This window comes from Saccopteryx leptura, chromosome 2 (assembly GCF_036850995.1).
Source record: "Saccopteryx leptura isolate mSacLep1 chromosome 2, mSacLep1_pri_phased_curated, whole genome shotgun sequence".
Classification (NCBI taxonomy): Eukaryota; Metazoa; Chordata; class Mammalia; order Chiroptera; family Emballonuridae; genus Saccopteryx; species Saccopteryx leptura.
Genome location: NC_089504.1, coordinates 23135018 through 23153047, shown reverse-complemented (window position 1 = coordinate 23153047; position 18030 = coordinate 23135018). Strand labels below are relative to the sequence as shown.

The 18030-nt window shown below is 40.7% G+C and overlaps 1 protein-coding gene across 1 annotated transcript in view; it reads left to right on the top strand.

Annotated features, from left to right (window-relative positions):
- Window positions 1–7025: 7025 nt before the first annotated feature.
- Window positions 7026–18030, top strand: part of UGCG (UDP-glucose ceramide glucosyltransferase) — a 42170-nt gene continuing 31165 nt past the window's right edge. The window contains exon 1 of the mRNA XM_066367433.1: window positions 7026–7546. Coding sequence (XP_066223530.1) covers window positions 7449–7546 — 98 coding nt within the window. The 5' untranslated portion in view covers window positions 7026–7448. The remainder of the gene's footprint in view (window positions 7547–18030) is intronic.

Here is an 18030-nt window from a genome sequence, read left to right as displayed (position 1 = left end):
GATGGGATTCAAACCCAGCCAGTTGGATGTTCACAGTGCATGATTTCAACCAATAGCCTACACTATATCTTAAAGCATCTTAAGATAGAAGATGTTCTGTAGCAATCCTAAAATTAGGAGGTCCAGGTTAACTCACCAGCCTTTGTTCCTAAATTTAATTTCACATTTAATACTATGGGATAAAGGCACTAGGAAACAGATTTTAATGGCATTTTCTTGGTTTTTAAAAAATTCTTCTACTTGTTGTTTACTCTTTTAGATTACTTGTTCTGAAATGAGTTTGTTTTGTATTTTGGGGGTTTTTTTTTGTATTTTTCTGAACTGAGAAGTGAGGAAGCAGAGAGACAGATTCCTGCATGCACCCGATCAGGATCTACCCAGCATGCCCACTAGGGTGCAATGCTCTGCCCATCTGGGGTGTTGCTCCTTTGCAACCGGAGCCTTTCTAGCGCCTGAGGCAGAGGCCATAGAGCCATCCTCAGTGCCCAGGGCCAACTGTGTTCCAATGGAGCCTTGGCTGCAGGAGGGGAAGAGAGAGATAGAAAGGAGAGGGGGAAGGGTGGAGAAGCAGATGAGTGCTTCTGCTGTGTGCTCTTGCCAGGAATTGAACCTGGCACTTCCACACCCCGGGACGATGAGCCAACTACCACTGAGCCAACTGGCCAGGGCTAATGACAGTATGTTTTATGAAATTCCTCTTAACCAAAGCAAAAGATATGATAAAAGGAGAGCAAGGTGTTTAAATTACCAGTGTATCTTTGCTTAGAACATATGATCTATTCTCAATATATTTCTCTATGTCTCAGGTGGTGAAATTGACCTATACAGAACATTGGTTACCAAACTAAATAATGCTAAGGCAAATCTACTTTTAGTTTGAACTTTAAGGTTTGCTCATCTACTATGTATCTTTGTAAGTAAATTAATATTGTACTTGCTTATATAAAGAACCTTGGCTTTGAAATCAGACCTAGGTCTGAACTCTGGCTGCCTCACTTTTCAGATGTGTTACCTAGGTAGTTAACTAAATTTTTTTGATGTTCAATTATACATTTTATGACTTTTTTGAAAATCAAGTTAATATTTTTAAATTTGCCTGCTACATAACTTATGTTCTCTAAGTTATTGAACTGCATTCAATAAATATTAGAGCTTCTCTCTCCTGTAACCTACCAGGTTTTATACACATTCACAACCTAGGTGAATGTTTTAACATTATAAACTTTAATTAATAAACTGAATTGAGTCATAAATATCTAAAAATAAAGCAAATTCAAAAACATTAAAAAATGGTTTATATTTACATATCTATTTGGGAGTATTTTAAATTCAGCTTGGTTTAAGAAGGAACACTAGTGATTCAACCTGGTATACTATGGATTAAAACAAAATCAAATATGAAATTTGAAAATACAAATGAGTATGAGGTAAAACATTTTAATTAGTCATTTGGATATGAGTAAGCAAAACAGCTGAGAATGAAATGAACTCTAGTAAACTCCAGTACTTCCCTGGACCACACCCTTACATACCAAAGCACTATAACAGTGGTTTATCAGGATGAGGCCTTGAACCCACAATTTGCCTAGAACCTTTGTGCATTGAAGGCTATTCACAGTAACATAGTATCTGAGGATCTGAAGGCTTTTACAAAGTTACCATTTCATGGATAACAAATGTAAGTTAAGCACCTGAGCTTAACTTACATTTTTCTAATTTCAACCATGCTTGGGGGAAAAAAGGACAAGAATTAAGAATTTAAAAATTTTCAGATTGATACTACTTTTGAAATAGCAAATTTATCCAATTTCTGGAGGATCTCTTTATTATTATTATTATTATTTTTTTTTTTTATTGAGAAGTGAGGAGGCAGAGAGACAGATCCTGCATGCACTCCAACCCGGATCCACCTGGCAAGCCCCCTTCTGGGGCCAATGCTCTGCCCATCTGGGGCTGTTGCTCTGTTGCTTGGCAACCAACCTATTTTTAGCACCCTGAGGCAGAGGCAGGGGAGTCATCCTCAGTGCCAAGGGCCAACTTGCTTGATCCAATCAAGCCATATCTACAGTAGGGGTAAGGTGTGGGGGTGATGAAGAAGCAGATGGTTGCTTCTCCTGTGTGCCCTAACTGGAATCACACTGGGGACATCCACTCACCAGCCAACTGGTCAGGGCCAGATCTCTTTATTTTTAACCTTATTTTAAAAAAGTTTTCATAGGGCTGAAAATTTACAGTCTTTTAAAAATAACCATAAGGAACTGAACTGTGATCTTTACATTTATATATGGAAGATTCTTGGTGTACCTCAAGAATCTTTAAAACAGCCTAACCAGGCAGTGGAGCAGTAGATAGAGAGTTGGACTAGAATGCAGAGGACCCAGGTTCAAAACCCTGAGGTCATCACCTTGAGCACAGGCTCATCCAGCTTGAGGGCAGGCTCACCAGCTTGAGCACTGGGTCGCTGGCTTGAGTGTGGGATTCTAGACATGACCCCATGGTCACTGGCTTGAGCCCAAAGGTCACTGGCTTGAAGCCCAAGGTTGCTGGCTTGAGCCCAAGGTCACTGGCTTGAGCAAGGGGTCACTCACTCTGCTGGAGCCCCCTGGTCAAGGCACATATGAGAAAGCAATCAATGAACAACTAAGGTGCCGCAATAAAGAATTGATGCTTCTAATCTCTCTCCTTTCCTATCTGTCTGTCCCTCTCTCTGACTCTCTCTCTCTGTCTCTGTAAAAAAAAAAAAAAAGGAAAGAAAAAAGAATCTTTAAAACATGTAATACAGTACCTATTTAGTCAGGGGCACTGACCTTTTCCCCCTTAGATTGTCAAATTTAAAAAAAATGACAACATCCAACACAATAGCCACCTGGTGTGAATGAATCAAAATTATACCTATTTTTTGTCAGATTGGCAAAAATATGTATTTTTGGGTGTACTGCAGAATTTTGGTAATTAGCTGTTGTGTGTCATGAGATGAAAAAGGTGGAAAATCACTGCCTGGAAGGTGCAAAGTCCTGGGATCTAATGACAAACTAGTTTATCTCACTTATTCAGACATACAACATTTCCAATAATTTTCTTCTAGTGGAGCACTCACTAATTTTTTTTTTAATAAAAAAATAGTTTAAAGCAGTTATAGGGTCACAGTAAAATTGAGCGGAAAGCACGGAGTTACCCCGTTGCCGCGGCATGTGCAACCCCCCCCCCCCCACTCTCAGCACTCTCTTCCAGGGCGGTACATTGTTTCAGCTGATGAAACCACACTGACCCATCGCCACCCAGACAGAGTCCGTAGTTTACACTGGGGTTCACTCTCGGTGTTGTACGGCCTTGGTTTTGATGCATCCACCTTTATAGTATGGTACCGAAGAGTGTCACTGCCCTAAAAACCCTCTGTGATCTCCCTCCTTACCTTCCCCTTTCCTCACTGGAAACCACAGATCTTTTCATTGTCTCCCTAGTTGTGCCTTTTCCAGAATGTCATATACAGTAGTTGGAATCATACAGTATGTAGGCTTTTCAGATCGGCTTTTTTCACTTAATAATATGCATTTAAGCTTTCTCCATGTCTTTTCATGGCTTGATACCTTGTTGTTGTGGTTTTCTTAGTGCTGAATATTCTATTGCAGGGGTCCCCAAACTTTTTACACAGGGGGCCAGTTCACTGTCCCTCAGACCACTGGAGGGCCGGACTATAAAAAAAAACTATAAACAAATCCTTATGCACACTGCACATATCTTATTTTAAAATAAAAAAAACAAAACGGGAACAAATATAATATTTAAAATAAAGAAGTAAATTTAAATCAACAAACTGACCAGTATTTCAATGGGAACTATGCTCCTCTCACTGACCACCAGTTAAAGAGGTACCCATTCCGGAAGTGCGGCGGGGCGGATAAATGGCCACAGGAGGCCGCATGTGGTCCGCGGGCCCGTAGTTTGCAGACTCCTGTTCTATTGTCTGGACATACCAGAGTTTATCTATTTATTCATATACTGAAGGACATCTTGGTTGCTTCCAAGTTTTGGCAATTATGAATAAAGCTGCTATAAACATCCTTGTACAGGTTTTTGTGTGGACATAAGTTGTCAACTTATTTGGGTAACTATTCAAGGAGTACGACTGCTGGATCATACGGTAAAAGTAGGTTTAGTTTTCTAAATAATTGCCGAACTGTCTTTCACAGTGACTGTACCACTCATATTTCTAAAAAATAAGTTATGCAAAATTTCTATATGGTTTTCATCATTAACATTTTTGTAAAATAGAAAAATAGTCACTTTTCTTTATAACAATAATGCTCATTATAGAAAGTCAATAATATAAAAAGGCAGACTTTAAAAATCAACAGATTATATTCCTCAAAGACAAATACTCATAATCGTTTGGTGTAATTCCTTCCAGTCTTTTTTTTCTGTGCATAGCTAGCTTTTCAGTGTCACGTTTTAAACTTGATTTATCTCAAAATCTCACCAAAGATGATGTTTTTCTTAGACACAACTAAATCAAGAATCCTGATTATTGAAAATGTTATAACTTTTTAAAAATCTAATAGGAACTTTTATAGGCATTCTGAAACAATGCAACTAAGAGTATCAACTTCCCAAAGTATAACTTTTGTTTTGCTGAAATAACTCATGGGCCTGTGTCCTCACAGCCTTCTTTCTGCTCTCCTGTTTTCTGGAACATGGGACTAAAACCAATACAATTTCATTTCAGTTTCAGTTCGGAATCAGCTATAATTAAATTATTTGGTTTGATCCAGACCTTTTGGATTCTTTTCTTGTTTAGGTTTTATAAAGTAAAATAGCTAGGGCCATTAAAGGACAGATTTGGATTTTGTTTGGCTCTAAAAACGGCTCCTCAAGCTGTATGAATTCTAGTATGTCCTAATGTTACTGGATTGCCACTGGAAAAAGTCAGAAGCCCTGACCTTGGAGAATTGGTTTTCTAAAAGAGAGGCCCTTCAGACAAAGCAACCCAAACAATGTTAACTACCAAAAGTGTGATGAGTGAACATGATTTTTGCTACTAGACTCCTATGTTGCTGCATTACCTGGAAGAGATTTGCACATTTATGGTATCTTTAGAATGTTAGGATTACATATTCTAAAGCTTCTGCTTTAAAATCAGCATCAGGGTTTGGATAGACAAAGTGCACAGGCCCAAGTACAACATAGCTGATCTTTAATCCTCTGATTATGCTCAATTATAGCTAATCTGTTAGCTCTTAAGAATATCTGCTTTTTCACTTTTCTTTGGCCTCATTTTCTATGTAATTGATCATACTGTATAAAATCCTTCTTTAGAAGGTTCAAAAAAAATGTCTTGAAGAAATGCAGACTATAACAAAATGCTTAAATTGACCAATTGATGTAGTTCGTGAAATCTACAAAGGTATTAATTTAAAACGCAGTTATTTTACATGTCATTTTTAAAAAACACCTACTGATTAATTGTAAGATGTCATTGCATTTCCAGTTTAGAATGTTAAAATGGGTTGTTGTTTTTAATGCCTTAGAATTGATTAACTGCAACAGTGAGGTTTTAAATTTTCCATTTGTAACATTATTTCAATGTTAATACACTACCCTGCTAGAACATTAACTTATCAACCAGTAACAATCAACAATGGAAGTTTGGTCTAAGCTCTGTTCTTTCTCATCTACGTTAAAGCGGATAAAACAAACAGTACAGGGAATCCAGGATTGATTCTCAATATGGACATTACCTTAAACTCTTTCCTGATTGTAGTTTATGATTTAACAGGTAGATTGAGGTAAGTCAATTAATCAATATTAACTATCCTAAATTGCAATGAGAAAATAAACTTTTCAAAATTGAATTCAATTCTAAAATCTCTCAAGGAAGTCATGGATTATTTAAAAGGAAATCACTTGAAATAATAAACATTGTTTAAACATGAAACAATCGTGGAACAGTATAAACTCATCTAGGCTAAAGCAACAAACAGAAACATTTAGTACTAGATTAAAACATCTCCTTGGACTGATTTTAAATGAAGATAAACACTAAATTACCTTACTATCCAAAGTACTTTTTTTTTCCTTTTTAGAGCCATACTATCCACCTGTGTAATTTAAAATTTCCTAGTAGCAAGTCACATTTGAAAAGTAAAACAAGAATGGCGAAATTAATTTAATAACTTATTTAATATAACCCAACATATCAAATATATTATTGTTTCAACATGTAATAAATGTACATTTTATTAATGGGGTGGTCTTGACTTCAGTGTATGGCTTACACTCATGGCACAACTGAATTCGGTACTGGCCACATTACAAGCGCTCAAGAGCCACATCTCTACCCAATTAAACAGTAATCTTGGGGAGTTCACTAATAACTGAATCTTTACATTCTGAGTTAAAGACTTGCTTTTATATTACACGCGGTCTCTAAGGTGCTTAGAGATCTGAGAGGCACAAGGAAATTATTTTACTGTCAGGTCCTCTATGATCAAGGATTCCGCAGCATTAAAAGCAGTGAGGAGCAAGACGATGGGAGCCCTGGCGCCCAGGAACCTGGCCTGGAGGGCCTGATCCGCTCTGAGCAATGCCCGGCGGAGAGCTTGCGGACGCGGCGCTGGAAGCCGGGTGGCGAGGCACCCCGCGAGGCTGCCTAGAACCCCAGGTCTTTTTCCGGAGCGCCGTGGGACACCAGAGACTGACAGAGGGAAAGCAGCCTCCAAGTCTGACAAAGGGTTACACTCCGCCTCCGCCGCCCAGGGAGGCTGGCCTCGGGCTGCAACGCTGGCCGCCCCGGGCGCCTCGGCCCGACGCGGAAAGGTAGGCGGCAGCCCGAGGCAGGAGCCTGGGGAAAAGCCCGGCCGGCATCCTACAGGAGAAGCCTCCCGGGGGTTGCTCGCGACGGTGACGCAGCCGGCCCGCGGGCGGCCCGGTGGGCGGGGAGCAGAGGCGCGCACCGCCCCTCCGAGGGCGGGCGCCGCGCTGCGGAGGGCGGGGGCGGGAGGAGCTGGGCGCGCCGGGGAGTCGGGGCGCAAGCGCCGGTTTCGATTAGTGCACGGAGCTGCGGCGGCAGAGCAGGGCAGGAGCAGCGCGGCGCGGAGCCCGGTGGCGAGGCGGCGGCGGTGGCGGCGGCGGCGGGGGCGCAGGCGCGCAGGGTCCGGGTGGCGGCCGCCAGGGTGTAGAGAGGGAAGCCCGCACCGGGAGCCACGGCCACCCTGACCACGCAGCCCACCCAGCCCGACCACCGCAGCGCCCGCGGCCGGGAACGCGCCCAGGGCAGCGCGCGGGCGGGGGCGCGCAGGCCCTGCCCGCCCCTTCCGTCCCCACCCCACTCCGCCCCTTCCTCTCCCCACCTTCTCCCCTCCTGCGCCCCCGCGACGGGCGCCTACCCTGTCCTCCTCCTGCGGGAGCGCTGTCCGCGGCGGCGGCCGGAGTAGGCCGGGCCGGGCCGGGGGATGGCGCTGCTGGACCTGGCCCTGCAGGGAATGGCCGTCTTCGGGTTCGTCCTCTTCTTGGTGCTGTGGCTGATGCATTTCATGGCCATCATCTACACGTGAGTGAGGGGCAGCTGGCAGACCCCGTGGCGGGGTTCGGGGCCTCAGGGACAGGCGATGAGGGGAGGGATTGCGCTTTGGAGGGGGTTGGGTTCGGGTGGGGGTTCAGCGAGCTAATTCTCAGAATCCCCCCCATACCCTCTCCCCCTGGACCAGCTAGGGTGCAGGGTCCTTGGGAGGGAAAAGTAGCCAGTGAGGGGGTTGCTGGGCTGCAGGCAACTCTAGCCAGAATACAGGAGACTACGCTCTTCTTACGTGTCGTGCAGAGGGTTGCTTGCTTGGTTTGATTGTGTCAGGGATTCGTGTGATTTTTCATCTGGGCCAAGATGTGTGGTGTATTATTTTTTCTCTTGACCTGGGCCACACTTTTATTATGGTAATGATCGTTTCCACTCCTCTGGGAGGTGCACACAGCCACTTGGAGACATCCCTGTGGATTTTCTTCTTAGAAGACCTCTATGTCCTCAGATAGGTGGGAAGCACCTGTCCACCTTGAAAAAATACCCACCAAACCTTCGAGCTGGCGTTACAGTCTTGAGTCATGTCAGCTTGTACATTTCAGTGTGGCCCCCCGTACTTTGTTATCTTGTTTAGATTTGTGTCATCCCCCCCACCTTTTCATTATTAATTTAACATATATTTTCCTGAGGCCTACTAGGTGCCATTTACTGGGGACACGGTGATGAGCAGGACAGAATTCCTGTCCTCATAGAGCTTACGTTCCAAAGGAAGAGACATAATAAAAGTCTGAATAAGGTTATTTCCAATAGCGATAACGTCTATTAATGAAATAAAACAGGGTGGTTAAATGAATAGTGACATAGGGTATGTGGCTAGTTTTGATAATTGGATTGTCTTTAAACTGAAATCGACTTTCTCAAAGAAATGAATCATATAGGCTGTATTACTTATATGGATTCACTGGGTTTTTAGCTTAAAAGAGAAAATGATTGTATATGGTTATCTTTAACACCAACTAGTATAGGGTATATAAGAGATGGGAAGGACTTTAAGACATTAATTACTTTTAGATTTTTTCATTTATTACTAGAGAAAAAGAATTTCTTTTTCTTTTGGAAATGCTGCATTAGTTAGCATAGTGTGGCTTTTCCTAGTACCTGGGAAGGAGGCTACATTATACAAGACACTGATATTTCTTTGAAGAGGAAAAATATATTATCCAGCTGTAGTCACTGAATACATTTTGGAGTTCATTTTAAATAATGCGTTCTTAAAAACCAATTTTGTTTCTTCCTCCATTCATAAAACTAAAAACTGCTTTGTATATTAGGAATTTAGACAGTACAGAGAGGAGTAAAAAAGAAAGTTTAGCACAACCAAAACTCCATTACTTTGTCAACCTTCTATGACTATCCTTCCACTTAGACAAGTTGGGGCAAAAGCAGGTTTACAGTTGTTCAAATGGAAATTAATACAATAATTAATAATAATATGAGAATAAGCACTGCATTTCAAGTACTCACAACTGTAGACCTTCTATTGCTCCACCCTGTGCTTCTGTTTGGAATGGAGAAGAAGAGAGGAGGCGGAGAAAGAAAGGGACTTTATTATTATTTTTCGGTAACATGCTTTTAAAATTCACCTATTTAACAAATGCTCTTTGGGAAGCTCTTTTATTGAAGGCACTGTTCTAGGTGCTGGAAATAAGATTGAACAAGACATCCAACTGCTCACATAGAACTTCCATGCAAAATGCCATGAATATTTTTTGCATGCTAATAAATGTAAGATCATTGCATTGTTTTAAATAGATGCATGGCATTTTCATTTATGATGAACTAGTATGTATTTGTTATTATAGAGGGGCATTTAGGTTGCTTATCCATATTACAAACATTGATGAATTTGTATGCATACACGTTTGACAGATCTTTGTAGTTTACATTTCTGAAAGAGGTATTATTGGGCTGGAAGTGGTGCACATTTGAAACTTTTATACATAACTGCTCTACTGCAGTACTTTCAACCAGTGTGCCACAAGAATGTTTAAAATATGCAAATACCTGACTATTTAGTCAGGGGCACTGACATCTTTTTCCTTAGACTGTGAAATAAAATGATGACAGCAGCCAACACAACAATAGCCCATCTGGTGTGAATAAATCAAAATTATTTCTGCCAGAGAGCCAAAAAATGTATTTTTTGGTGTGCCACGGAATTATAGTGATCAGTTTATGTGTGCCACCAGATGAAAAAGGTTGAAAATTGCTGTTCTACAAGGAAGGTTGTATCTATTCATAGTCCTGGTAACATTGTATGATGGTCCCCATTCCCCATTTCCCCTTACTAAGTATCAAGGGATACTTAGTTTTATAGTTCTTCCATTGCTTTAATTACTAGTTCTATTGAACAGCTTTCATATATTTATGTTAGTTACATTTAGTTGTGAGTTACTTGCTCATAATCCTGTGCCTGTCCTGCAATCTGTTGCTGACTTGATCTTTTTGATATGAGTGTTGTTCTTTTTTATGTTACAGTTTTTTCCCCAGGTTTTATTTGTTTTGTCTTTCAATTTCGTGCACATATTTAATGGGGAGAAAAGTGTGTCTGTGTTTTAGGTAGCCACGTCTTCCTCTTCTAATGTTTTCTTCTCCGTTCTACCCAGTTACTATATAGTTAGGATATTTTAGTGTTTTGAGTTTTCTCCATTTGGTTTTTTTTTTTTTTTTTTACATTTTACCCTTTAATGTACTCAATATTTGATTTTGTTATGATAAGAAATAGAGCCGTAATTTTAGTTTCAACCTATATATTTAGCCACTTTTCTCAGAATCATTTATTGAGTGATTGTTTGATTTTTCCAGTTTTGAAATACTGTGGTTCTTACAAACGAAATTCTTGTGTGTACTTGGGTATGTTTCAGTGCTGCTGCTGCCTCCTCACGGATCTAGTCGTTCTTGTGCCAGTAGCCGCTGTTTTCATTTATGAAGGCAAGCTCCGTCTTATTCTTTTGCAAACTTTTTGGCATTTACACATTTTTATTTAAAGATGAACTTTAGGCTCTTTCTGTTTAGACTAAGTAGTCTTTTTTTTTTTTTTTTAAGGTTTTGATTTATTGATTATTTTTAGAGAGAGGAGAGAGAGACAAAGGATGGGAAGCATCAACTCATAGTAGCAGCTTCTGGTATGTGCCTTGACTAGGCAAGTCTGGGGTTTCAAACCAGCGATCTCAGCATTCCAGGTCAGTGCTTTATCCACTGTGCCACCACAGGTCAGGCTTGTTTTTTAATTGGAATCATTAAATTTACAGCTCAGTTTGGAGAAAATTGACTTCTTTCAGCACAGCACCTTGATATATATCCCCTCCCCTCTATTTTATGTATACACAGTGGTAAAGTCACACTTCTTTAATTAAAATTAACACTAGTGATGTAACCTAATATCCCTAGTAACCATCTGGAGTGTTTAGACTTGAGACAGCTCCAGAATTAAGTTATTTATTTTGTGCTTAATGATAACCAGTAAAGTTTTCTTAGAATACTTCTATGTTTTTTAGAATAATGCAATCATTCACCTTAGTTGAAACACTATAGAGAGGCTTTGTACTTTCTAACACCTCACAAAGCTACCTTTTTTTTTATTGACAGTAATGAGATCCTGAAAAGTTACATGAAAATAGAATGAAAATGCAGGTCAATTATAACAAGTTATAATGACTAGCTAATTAAAGGAATTTTGTGAATACCTCTCTGAAATGAATAACTGAACATAAAGCAAATAATGAAGAGCTTAATTTATGATTAAATTATATCCTGACCTTTATTTATTTATTTATTTATTTATTTATTTATTTATTTATTTTTATGTGTATGTCTGACAGAGACAGAAGGAAGATAGGGACAGACAGACAGGAAGGGAGTGAGATGAGAAGCAGCAATTCTTCCTTGCAGCTCCTTAGTTATTCATTGATTACTTTCTCATATGTGCCTTGACCCAGAGAGGTGGGGTAGGTGGGCTGCAGAAGAGCGAGTGACCCCTTGCTCAAGCCAACAACCATGGGGTTATGTCTATGATCCCATGCTCAAGCCAGCAACCCCATGCTAAAGCCAGATGAACCTGCGCCTCAAGCCGGAGACCTCGGGGTTTCAAACCTGGGTCCTCCACATCCCAGTATGACGCTGGACCACCTGGTCAGGCTAAAATTATTTACGATTGATTTGATTCCTTTCTTACTCAAGTAAAAATACTTCTCAGCTTAATTTGAGCTGTCTTTAAGCAGAGAACTAAGTTGTTTTTCCCCTTCCCTCTCTCTCTAGTGTATTTAGTAAAATTGCAAATTTGATATCTCAGCATTTTGACAAGCAAAATTAAAGAGCATTGGCAATTTTGCTTAAAATACTGTGCTAAGCATTCTGTATTTTATTGAAGAATATTTTCTAAATACATATTCTGTGTCCTCAGATCCTTTTGAAATAAGTTAACGTATAAATAAATGGAAATAAGCATTTATTAATACTCTCCTTCTAAAACCTTCTGTATGCAACCGGTAGAAATTGAGCCTATTTTTAAAAATTAATATGGCTCCATATCTGGTTTTCAAAAGTAAGGTGCATAATCTGTAAGCTCCTAATTGTTAAAAAATGTTTGATACAAATAATGTAGAAAAATTGCTGAGAAAAAACAAAAAACACTTAAAAAGTCAATTGGTTATTTTTAAAAAATTAAATGTGTGTAATGATATCTGGTTAATTTAGATTTGATGTTCAATTTTTTTGTATCTTCTTAAAATGAGATAAAGAGCTAAGTATTGACCTGTATTAAAAAGAAAAATGGAGGCCCTGGCCGGTTGATTCAGCAGTAGAGCATCATCAGCCCGTTGAATAGAAATCCTGGTTTTGATTCCGGGTCAGGGCACATAGGAGAGGCGACCATCTGGCTTCTCCACCCTGCCCTTCCCCTCTCTTCTCCTGCAGCCAGAGCTTGGTTGGAGCAGGTAGTCCCCAGGTGCTGAGGATGGCTTCATGGCCTCGCCTCAGGGAGCTAAAATAGCTCAGTTGCCCAGCAAGGGTTGGTTGGGGTGCATGTGGGAGTCTGTCTCTGCCTCCCTGCCTCTCACTTAATTAAAAAAAAATGGAGCTGAATTTCAGTACAATGAACAGTTCTTATTTAACAAAATTATTTGTTTAGATTTCACAAATGTCTTTAGAATTCCTATAAGTCTGCATTTTAAAAAACTGAGATAATCTACAAACTAGAAAATCATTTTTAATATTTAAAAACTATCTTCGTTCACTGGTATTTCTACCTACCACTTTGCTCTTTACCAGTTTTAATATTAAACTGATGCTAGTCATTTTATAACATATTTTCGATGGCAGACATTTGTGTTATTTCTATTTAGAATGTTAAAGGTAATATTGAGATGAGAGCATTTGAAATTCAAGGCTCATATTCCCAAAATGTCTTGTTTCCTAATGGAATTAATGTCACAGCCTCAGTAGGCAGAGTTGGTAAGGGATCTTTATAAGTTTTTTTTCTATTTTGAGAGCTAGTGTGTTGATAGCGTGGGGGCTGCAGTAAAGTCATGTGAAACCCTGAAAACAGTTGTGTTCTTCCCACCTTAGCCCTTTAGGAGCCATATTGCTGGATGACAGGGGTATCTAAACAAGACTCCTTGACTTTTTTCCTACTCCATCTCCGTTCTTTTTCTCCTCTTCTCTCTCCCCCATTCCTCCCCTTCAGATTCTCACCCCCCCACACACACTATGTAATGTCTTGATGTGTAGTGTTAGGCTGTCTTTTCCATTAGTGGACTGGGGGTGCCAGCCCTGTGTGGAAATACATTTTGTATCTGTAAGTATTAATTACCTTCTAGGAAACCAGAGTTCCTTTTCCTGGAGATTTTTTTTCAAATTAATTCTACCTTTTCTAACTTTTCTAGTATTGCAACTTTGATACCTGCTGCATAGCTTCTGAGCGGAATTTAGATACCCAGTAGTGTCACTATTATAACTGTGACAAAGTACCTCTCAAAAACTCATGATTTTAATGTAAGTTTTAACATTTCAAATATTTTTTATAAAGTATTTTTTTTCTTTCCATTGATTTTTGAGAGAGAGGAGGGGGAGGAAAGGGGGAGGGAAAAGTGAAAGGGGGGAGAAGCATCAACTCGTTCCACTTATTGTGCACCTGTTGATTGCTTCTTATATGTACCCTGACCTGTGACCCCAGGATCGAGCTAGTAACATCGGCACTCCGGGATGATGCTTTATCCGCTGCACCACCGGCCAAGGCTCAAATATTATTTTTACATGGTCTGATTTTGCCTTAAGTTTACTAAGGCATTGGTGTTGTGGGCCTGTGTGGAATGTAAATGAGAATTTATTTGGACTTTGGTCAGATGTTGATCAGTCTTAGGTCAGTGGTTTTCAACCTTTTTTATGTCTCATGGCACACATAAACTAAATTGCAAAAATTCTGCAGCACACCCCAAAAATTTATTATATATATTATATATATTTTTTTGCCTATCTGACAAAAAGAAATCTAGGTATAATTTTGATTCATTCACATGGGGATGGCTATTGTTGTGTTGGATGTTGTCATTTTTAAATTTGACAGTCTAAGGGAAACGAGGTCAGTGCCCCTGACTGAATAGTCAGGTATTGCATGTTTAAAATATTTTTGTGGCACACCTGTTGAAAATTGCTGGTCTAGGTCTCTATTGCCAGAACCAGTTTGTGGTGAATGAATGAGGCAAGTGTGCCCCATTAACTTGAGCCTGGAAAAATACTGAATTGGACTGGATTGTGACAGTTTGAAAAAGCAAAATGAAAATTGCAATTCAGTGTTAATATTCAGTAATTGTTCTGTAAATTCATCATCCCCCCCTTTTCCTGCATTTTTCCTACGTCATTGGTTCAGTATACCTTGTCTTTTTACCTTAGATTGTTTAAAACTGTCTCTGCTTACTGGAATCTGCCTACAGCCTGTTCCCTTTCTACAGTATTTTGCTTTTCTTATTGTAGCCTTATCCTACTGCTACACTAATCTTAAATCACGGGCTTAAAGTCTTCCCAGAGCTCCCCCTTGCCTTTACTTTAAAATGTAAACTCCTTAATAAGACGTGTGTAGTTCCTTAGGAGCTGGGCCTCCGCCTTGTACCTGTATCTTCAGCAGCAGTGGATTACTGGTATTCCCCTAAAAATGCAGGATAGTTTATCTAGAATTCTTTTTCTTTCCTTTCTTTCCCTTTCTTTTCTTTACTCCCCTTCCCTCCCTCCCTCCCTTCCTTTTTGTTTAACTCCTCATTTAAGAGTAATTTTAGCTCTTGTTAGATTATCACCCCCTCTTTTGTCCTCTCATAGTACCTTGATTTTATCCATCTAAATTGTAAATGTGTTCAGTTGTCTCTCTAATTAGATTGTAAGCTTTTGAGGGTAGGGATGGTGTCTTAAAACTTTTTTTTTTTTTTTGTGGCAGAGACAGAGAGAGTCATAGAGAGGGACAGACAGGAAGGGAGAGAGATGAGAAACCAATTCTTCGTTGTGATTCCTTAGTTGTTTATTAATTGCTTTCTCATATGTGCCTTGATGGGGGGGGGGGGGCTACAGCAGACAGAGAGACCCCTTGCTCGAGCCAGCAACCTTGGGCTGAAGCTGGTGAGCCTTGCTCAAACCCGATGAGCCCGCACTCAAGCTGGCGACCTTGGGGTCTTGAACCTGGGTCCTCCATGTCCCAGTCTGACGCTCTATCCACTGCGCCACCGCCTGGTCAGGGGATGGTGTCTTATTTACAAATGTTGTATTTCCTATGTCAACTAGGCACTCAGTTATTGCTTGTTGAATAAATGATGTTTAGATTCTTTTCTAGTTGTAATAGTGGATTTTTTTTTCTCTTTTATTAATTCAGTGTTTTTGGCCTTTGTGATTTGAGGTAGATGGTCAAAATTTGGGATACTTTAGTGGCTGTAAATTTTAGTGGACTGGATTGGACCAAAAAGAAACTTTATCTCACTATTTCTAGTTAATTGCCAGGTAAATAGAAAACCAGTACTCTCTTGCCTGACCTGTGGTAGCGCTGTGGATAAAGTGCTGACCTGGAATGTGGAGGTTGCCGGTTCGGGAAACCCTGGGCTTGCCTGGTCAAGGCACATGCGAGAAGCAACTGTGAGCTGTTTCTTCCCACGCCTCCCCCTGCCACCCCAACCCTCCCTCCACCTTTCTCTCTGTATATATACTCTCTCTCAAATAAATAAATAAAGTCTTAAAAAAGAAACAGGGCTCTATCAATAACATGTTTACCTACAAATCTGAATCGCCCCCCCACAAGGTTTTCCAAAGGCAGTGCCTGTCTTGTTATCAGTAATCTGCACTTAGATGTGTCGTCTGGGGAGCGCAGAGCCCAGTGCCATCCTTAGGTGGTTGACATGCAAATCATAGCAAGTGTCCCCCACTTTTCCGTCGTCTACAGATACCTACTTTATACACAGAATAGTTTCCTTTAAACATTACATTCAGCTTTAAAGGGGCAGTGTTGTGGAATTGTGTAGAAGAGGATCGGGACAGTCCCAATATTTTCCTCAATGATTGGGAAAGAGGAGATTTTGAGTAGACGGTACGTTTGCGGGTCTTCTGTGTTTGGGGGCGCGACCTAAAGATGTGGGTCCACATCTTCTGCTGCTGCCTTTCTTATTTGGTTGCTGTCGGCAACATACCATGCTCTGTTTTCCATATACGAGGGCTAAGTGTTGTCACCAAAGGTTTAGTGAGTTGGGTGGGGTTTTTTTTAGAGGGGAAGAACAGAATTAATAAAGATCTTCTATTTGTTTTCCATGGTGATAGGATCTTTTGTATTCTGTAGTATATGTCTATGATCTAGTGGAAATCGTTTGTGCTTTCCTGTAAACTAAACTCACTGTTGGTGTTTTGTGTTCCCTGGGGAATCTTGTGTGTGCAGAATTCAGGTAGCACCGGAAGGTGTGCTTTGTGCTGCTGCCGCTGAAGCCCCTTCCAATGCAGTAACCATTTTTTGAAAAGATAAGTGTTCAGTGGAAGTAACATTAGTCTTGACACATCCTGATGATAAACACAGTAACAACCAACCTTCCAGCCTTCCAACCTTCCATCATAAGGACCAACAACAGAAGCTTTTCATCACTGGAAGTTGTGGGCACATGAAGTCCAAGGCCTGCCGACAGAGCAGTCCACCTATATTTTTGCTTGAAATATTAACAAGCTTGGTGGCATGCAGCAGAGACAGATTCCCAGAGTCAGATACATTCGTCCAGCTGAACCACCCAGCAGAAGTATGAAAACACAGTCTGGGGCCGTTAAGCAAGGTAGACTGTGCCCTCCGAGTATCCGGACTCTTGGAAGTCTGGAGCAGGAGGACTCCGAGCTGCCTCCCTGGTGGGAGGTGTTGCTCTGTGTTCAGATGGCTGTGGCTGCAGGGGAACAGCACAGCCCACCCTCTCTCCAAGGGGCTGTCCTTCCTACCAAGCTTCCCTCCTGCTCAAAACTCAATTAGAATACAAAACTGTAAAATAAAGCGTTTAAAAATGGTCCAAACGGTTAAACTGTTGAGTGAGTAGGGAGGTGTGCTAAAAGATTAGAAGGATTAAATAAATTTAAAAAAATAAAATAAAAGCTAAAATGATGAAAAAGGCTTAACACTTTTAGAGACTGAGATGTTAGGGAATAAAAATCAACTAGGAAAAATAAGACCATCCCATCAGTTTGAAAGGGGCAAAAAGCCTTGTGCAAGAGAGATAGTTAGTATCGATCAAGCGGAAGCATCTCTAACGTCCAGCAGAACCAACCCCTGGGTAATTCTTTGAAGTGTTCCCCGAATAGATGTCCTTCTTGCGCACAGTAAAATGCAGGACCCTGAAGGCCTCTCTCTTTGGTCTGTGATTCATCCCTTGTGACCTTTTGGACTTCAAGTTTCTCTGGAGAAACACCCCAGGTGGCACCTGCACTTCTGTCCCTGTCCCGTTCCAGGCAGGGGCAGCCCGGCAGCAACGTGCTGTGAGCACTTTCCCCTCTTTGTCCTTGAGGTGATGGGCCTTCCTTACCTGAAGGGGATTTGTTTTTTCAGTGATACTAGCTCCTGATTTAAAATATAACTTAGAATTCCTCAGGAAAAGTGACACATATTGAAATTTTACTGTGCTTTCTATCTCGTGAAAATTGCTCACTTACCTTTCAAGATCATTTTATTTAAAAAAAAAAAAAAAGAAACAAATTAAAACAGTTGACTAGCCATGTAGGAAGAGGTCCATTCATTTTCTATCCAGTGTGTTCCTAAAAATGTAACAAAACCAGATTTCTGAAAATCAGGTGAAGGTCGGTACATGTTACGCAAGGAGATCCTGCTCTAAGACAGCTAAGAGTATTATTAAAATTCCAAACGCTGTTTCTGTGGGTTCTGCTGGCTGGCACGTGCTGCCACTGATGGAGCGCTTCCCAGGTTGCGGGGTGGGGCCTTCCCTGGGGCGCCGAGTGGGAAGGCTGCCTGTAAT